The 6,000-nt window shown below is 28.3% G+C and overlaps 2 protein-coding genes across 8 annotated transcripts; one reads left to right on the top strand and one right to left on the bottom strand.

Annotated features, from left to right (window-relative positions):
- Window positions 1-1,528: 1,528 nt before the first annotated feature.
- LOC132949458 (uncharacterized) lies at window positions 1,529-4,742 on the bottom strand. Of its 7 annotated transcripts, XM_061020359.1 has the most exons (5): window positions 4,602-4,742; window positions 3,925-4,111; window positions 3,701-3,854; window positions 3,246-3,544; window positions 1,529-2,368 (listed from the first exon to the last, which is right to left on the bottom strand). In XM_061020359.1, exons 3-5 carry the CDS (start codon window positions 3,837-3,839, stop codon window positions 2,060-2,062), a joined length of 747 nt encoding a protein of 248 aa, XP_060876342.1. In that variant the 5' UTR covers window positions 3,840-3,854; window positions 3,925-4,111; window positions 4,602-4,742; the 3' UTR covers window positions 1,529-2,059. The 7 variants fall into 7 exon arrangements, with proteins under 7 accessions (XP_060876342.1, XP_060876340.1, XP_060876343.1 ...); XM_061020357.1 differs by lacking the exon at window positions 4,602-4,742 and having other exon boundaries at window positions 3,920-4,591; XM_061020360.1 differs by lacking the exon at window positions 4,602-4,742 and having other exon boundaries at window positions 3,701-3,868; window positions 3,925-4,591.
- Window positions 2,375-3,075, top strand: LOC132949459 (nicolin-1-like). Its single transcript, XM_061020364.1, has 2 exons — window positions 2,375-2,809; window positions 2,884-3,075. The coding sequence occupies exons 1-2, from the start codon at window positions 2,501-2,503 to the stop codon at window positions 3,073-3,075; spliced, it is 501 nt and encodes a 166-aa protein (XP_060876347.1). The 5' UTR covers window positions 2,375-2,500.
- Window positions 4,743-6,000: the final 1,258 nt, after the last annotated feature.

The following is a 6,000-nucleotide window of genomic DNA, read 5'->3' as shown; positions in this document are numbered from 1 at the left end:
ATCCCTCCATTTTTTATTTTGTTTTCAAATTACACTCTGATAATAATATTATTTAATATCTGTTACCAATAATTTGCAGTTTTAGAATAGTTAAAAATTATGGTGTAGAGTGTAGTCTACAATGTAGAAGACAATTACTTTGTAAATACTAAATTATCATACACTTAGTCTATAATAAACATTTTAATTGGTTTATTAAATAATAATATACTGTCTTCAACATGATTTTTAAGTTCATGAATTTCTATCAAAAATAATTGGAAGTTAGTCATTAGCTTATAATCTTTGTTACAAGTTCTTGCTATTTTGTTAATCTTGCCATTATATTTTAGTTCCCATGTTGAATTTGCAGTATGTAATCTACTTGCTAAATCTTAAAAAATGTTGATTTTGATTTTTTTTTAAAAAATTAAAATATGATTAACAAAATGAAGAATAATTACATAACATTGAATCTACATTAAATTCTTGATCAATAAAAGGGCACTTTAAAAATTAAAATATTAGGCAAAGACAATATTAAACAGTTGACTAATTTTGTTAAATTTAACTGCAATCATTGTAAATAATTAAATTAACAGTGTAGCATGAGAGTGACATAACAGTTTTTGATATGAAAATATGGTTACATTTTAAAATGAACATAATTCAAACTTTAATAATTATACTATATTATACATTAGATACAGAAAAAAGAAATAAACTTGTATGAAATGGAGTAATAGATCAAAAAAATAATAATATTAACCTATCAAATTAAAGCATGTAATAACCAATCTTGAATAGGTAATAATAAAAAATACGGTATTACGTACATTTAAATATTTTAATAACATAATAACATAATAATAATAATAATAAAACGATAATAGTTATACAATATAATATTATCATGTATTTTAATATTATGCTTAAAGTAACTTTAAAAAAAAATATCAATCTTTCATTTTTCCCAAGTCAATAACAGAATAAAACAATCAAACATTTAATTTTCAATTATTTCTAAATAAACTATAAAATAGTTTTAAACATAATATAATGGTTTATATATTAGGATACATAAAAATTGATTTTTGGTTGTAAATTATTATTATATAATAGGTATATAAAAATATAATTGATTATGTCTTTTCTTAGTATTCAATAATAACTATAAATATGTTATACAAATTACAATTTTTCAACAGTTATGACTTATGAATAACAAACATTTCTTTTTAAATCACAGGTTATGATTAATATTTAACACTTAACGATTAATTAACAATATGTAATAATTAAAATAATTAAAAAGTAGAAAAATAATTTTGACAGTAAAAATATTAACTTTCTTAGAAAATTATATTAAGCTCGTCTTGAATGTTTTTTGGTATCGAGGAATGAATGATTTATCAATTTTGGTTTATTACCAATTTTTATATATATAAAAGTAAAAGAGAAAAGTATGTAGTGTAAAATAATAAATAAATATATTACTACACTACACATGTGGATAATTTTTGTTTTGTTAATTCAAAAATAGTCAGTCTAAACTTCTGTATAGTATAATCAGAATCTTACAAATATTGCAATACAACATGTTTTGAAACATTCAATATAGAGTACAATTTAATGAATTATACATTTAATTTTTTATAAAATGTATAAATATGTTAATTAATAATTGAAACATACATTATGTTTTATGTTATACATTTTAGACTAAAAATTATTTTTCTTGATGTACAATTATTCCCAGAGTAATGACAAATGGTAATTAATGTTTTAATTCTAATATGGATGAACTACTGAACAGACTAGAATGGACTGTTCTCTGACTAGAATAAATATTTCATGATTATTATGTAATCTTTAAATAAATATAAACTATAAACAATAAATATAACAAACAATAAACAGTGAACTCATAAGAAATTTTTATTTTATTTCTGAGCCACACTTCACAAGTGAAGATTTGAACTTATTCTACCCTATAAGTATTGTATATGTAAAATAAATATATAAGTATTATATTATATTTGGTTAAAAAACTTTATAACTTTTTCCTTTAAGAAAACAATTATTTTTTTGACTTTGCAATGCCATATTCATTACCCAGGTAACATGAACTTCCCTGTTTAGATGTGTGCACGTCAAGATATGCCTGCCTTGAAAATACACGATGGCAAGATTGACACTGGTACTTACTAATGTGCACTTTGTTATTGTGTCGCAACAACGATGTTTGGAATTTAAACGTTTTACTACATGCCACACAATAAAACGATTTGCGATGATATTTTTCTGTATCGACGATTAAAGGTTGTTCAAAATCTGATGACTGGGCATTTGTAAAATCTGATCGCCTGTGAGATACTTTTGGACGTACCTAAAATATAGAAAAATGTTCATTAATTTATTTTATGCTGGTACAAATTATTTATAATAAAATATTATTATTTAATACTTATTGCTATGCATATAAACAAGTCTAGTGCTTATAGAACCAAACATTAAAAAAATGGAAAATTATATTTATGAACTAAATTCCGACTTGAGTATAGTGAGTTCATCAGCAGAGAATAATCATAATTCTATTGAATTTGGAGCTACTGTAATACCGATTTATTTAAACATTAATGACCAGGAAAATCCAGATTATAATCCTAAATGTACTGCGATGATATTAGACTTTGGTTCTATCCCACAAGATGTTGGTGAAATATACTTTAAAAATTATTATACTTATATTATTTCAATTTTAGTCATGAAAATATCAAATACTGATTCGAAAAGATTAAAAAAATGGTACATAGCTATAAGACAAAAGGTTGTGCACATATTTAGCAATTATAAAATTTCAGTAAAAATGAGAAAATTATATTTTATTTTCACAAATTTTAGAAGTTAATGGATAATGCTCATACAGAATTTGAATCACAAGACTATGTATGCATTAAATCGTCTGAAAGTGAAATAGATTGGTCAGATTTGTATAAAATAAAATTGATCTTGCGCCAACCATCACCGAATTGGAGTAATTTTGGCATAGATGATGTGAAAGTTGTTCGTAAAGTTCAGTCACAAAATGTATAAATACTAAAAACAGACCATCAGAAATATATTTTATAATAATAAAGTAAATACCTACTATTAAGTTGATTCACTTATTTGAAAACTATAAGTAACTTATAATTTATATTAATTTAATGTTTTTATTTATTCATATTCATTAAAAATTAAAGATAACTTTTACAAATACTAGCCTTATTTTTATGAATCATTTGACGTGGAACATCAGGCATAAGAGGATGTGGTGGTAAATTTAATGGATCTATAAATGACGATTCCATTTGATTTCGTCGTCTTTGGTTTAAAAGCAATGGGTGAATGTCATAACCATTTAAGTGTGGATAAAACATAGTCATTGCTGATGTTGTTTTCGGAAATGCTGTTAAATCATAAGACAGTCCAGAATTGGATGGTGATGGATCTGTGTCTGGTTGCTCCAAATCTCCATCACAAAAATCTTCAATAGAGGTAGTGCAATGTACACTTAGACCCACTGAAAATATATATAATATAACTAATGTTGGATTTTACAAAGTTCTATAAATATTTCATTAGTGTAAGCAAATTAAAATTAGCATGTAGGTATCTACTGTTATTAGCTTTAGACAATAGTTACGTTTTTATCGGGAAATCAACAAATAAATCTTACACCAGTTATCAATCATCTGATTCCCAGACATCACATCGGATTTGGACAAACTAGATGAACTGTTTGGCGAACAATCTTGGTTTGAAGCCAACGACTCACCGAGATCTGTTTCATCGTCCATACTATAGACGTTGATCATTGAACATCAATAAATCTAAAGATAGTATTCTAGATACATATACCTAATTGTGATAAATCTTAGTATTTAGCAAAGCAGACCTTACTTGTGCTCTTGTCGTCCAACAGACACGTCCTGCCGGGCTGTTGTGTCATTCGAAGCGGGGTTTCCAATTCAACAGCAGAATGTTCAATGACGGAAGTTCAACTTAGTATTTTGAGTATTGTCCATCGTTTCGCAACGTCCCCTCGATAGGTAGGTAGGCGTAGGGCCCACAACGGCACTACTCGTCACTCGAGTAACAAAATATATTATTATCAACTATTTCGTACATTCAAAATTTATTGAGAAATCAGCTGCGGCTAGATTTTTATCACAGATAATTACTAATAATACAATAATAATATGTTATTATTATTAGATAAAGGGGATATTAATATTCCATAGCTCTGCGGCTGCAGCAGTCTACGCGTAATTGGACGTTGATGTAATTATTGGTCGTTTTAATTGGCGCGCACGTTCGGTGGACTCGAAACAATCGTCATTATCAGGGAACGACGACGTGAAGAGCAATAAAAACATTCTTAGAACGCAAAATAATCTACCCATTCCCGGGCCTCCCGGCGAACCGCAGTTGTATTAGTGTTTTTTAGTCGGTTGAGCTCGTTGATTTTTTTTTTTAGTAAGCTTTTGTGATAAATGATAATTTTATTGATAATGATATTATTGCCATCACAAACTACTACAACTACAGTATACAACTACTTACAACAACTTACTTACTTTTAGTTCGCGATTGCCATAATATATTATTATTTCAACGGAATTTGTGATACAATGATAACACGATTTGCTTACGGTGATAAGACCAAGATATCATAATATTTTTTATTATTGTAGTATGTAAAACTGCGCCACAGTGCGCAGTGACCGTAATTATAATATTCAGATTTCAGTTGTTCTGCATAACAGAATAGATCTATTTTGTCTTGTGGTTCTGTATAGTGTGTTGTGCCTACACGGCTACACGTCTTGTATGTACTGTTGTGTGAAGCGTGTACGCCGTACGAAATTGGCTAACAACCAGTGGGCAGTGGTTATCATCCACCGATCACCATTGGCTTCATATTACATTCCCTAATTGTACAGCCCTAATTGACTCGGTCGTCTGACAAGTGTGTCCCAAGAAAAACAGGTTTAACGTAGCCCAAGTGCGGCCCAGTTTATGTAGAGTTACTCAGGCCATGAAGAGGTGAACTGGCTTACACCCCAAAAATATTTGGTTATTATTATTAATTTTATTATTTTGGATTACACCCATTTTTAAAATGTTAGGTGAGAGGTGAACGTAGATATATTTTTGTATTATTATTATTTTTTTGGCTGATTTTTCAATGCCATGGTTTTTAAAAAATTGAATCTAGATTCGTTCAGTCTTATATATTATTTGTTTTCCTCTTATCTTCAATGAATTACATTTGGGACTAGGTTTGTGGGAACTGTAAGAGTGCATAAAGCTGTTAGCAGTGTTAGAACCCCAAAGCACTTCCATAGTTGCGGCTATGGCGATGATCCAAATTATGTATTACACTTACCGGTACGTCCCTGAGGGAGAGGGCGATGGAGGCGATGATCCCCCCGTAAGTCGTGAGATGTTCTGTTTGGGCTAATAGATAAATATATTTTATATATATTTTGTTAATTGTTAAAAGCGGTATTCAAGACCTTTTAAAATTATCCGCCCCTCCCCTTTTATGGAATTGACCCAAAGACGCTCCTGCTCCGATAAGCAGATACCCGATAGTATCTAATAACTAATATGCAAACAAGCATTGGTACAGTTGTACCAAGTACAATCATATTACTTATATTAATGAGTATAAGATTAAATATAATAATGTTTATTTTACAATGATTCTTATCACATATCCTTACAGGGATTTTATTCATATAATATAATGTTTTCCAAACCGACGTTTTGAATCTGAGTAAGGTATAAGTCGTGGCCATATATTTCTAACTTATAAAATTAATGTATATAATATAAAACATTCTAATTTTATAAAATAGTAATATATGTCCTCAATCATATTATATCAGCTTCCAGCATCTTCATGTATCTTATGTCTATTGATATTGATTGAGAATTTGAAACAACAAATTGACACTGACTAGTTATATA

Source organism: Metopolophium dirhodum, chromosome 7 (assembly GCF_019925205.1).
Source record: "Metopolophium dirhodum isolate CAU chromosome 7, ASM1992520v1, whole genome shotgun sequence".
Taxonomy (NCBI): Eukaryota; Metazoa; Arthropoda; class Insecta; order Hemiptera; family Aphididae; genus Metopolophium; species Metopolophium dirhodum.
This window is presented reverse-complemented; position numbering and strand designations above follow the sequence as displayed.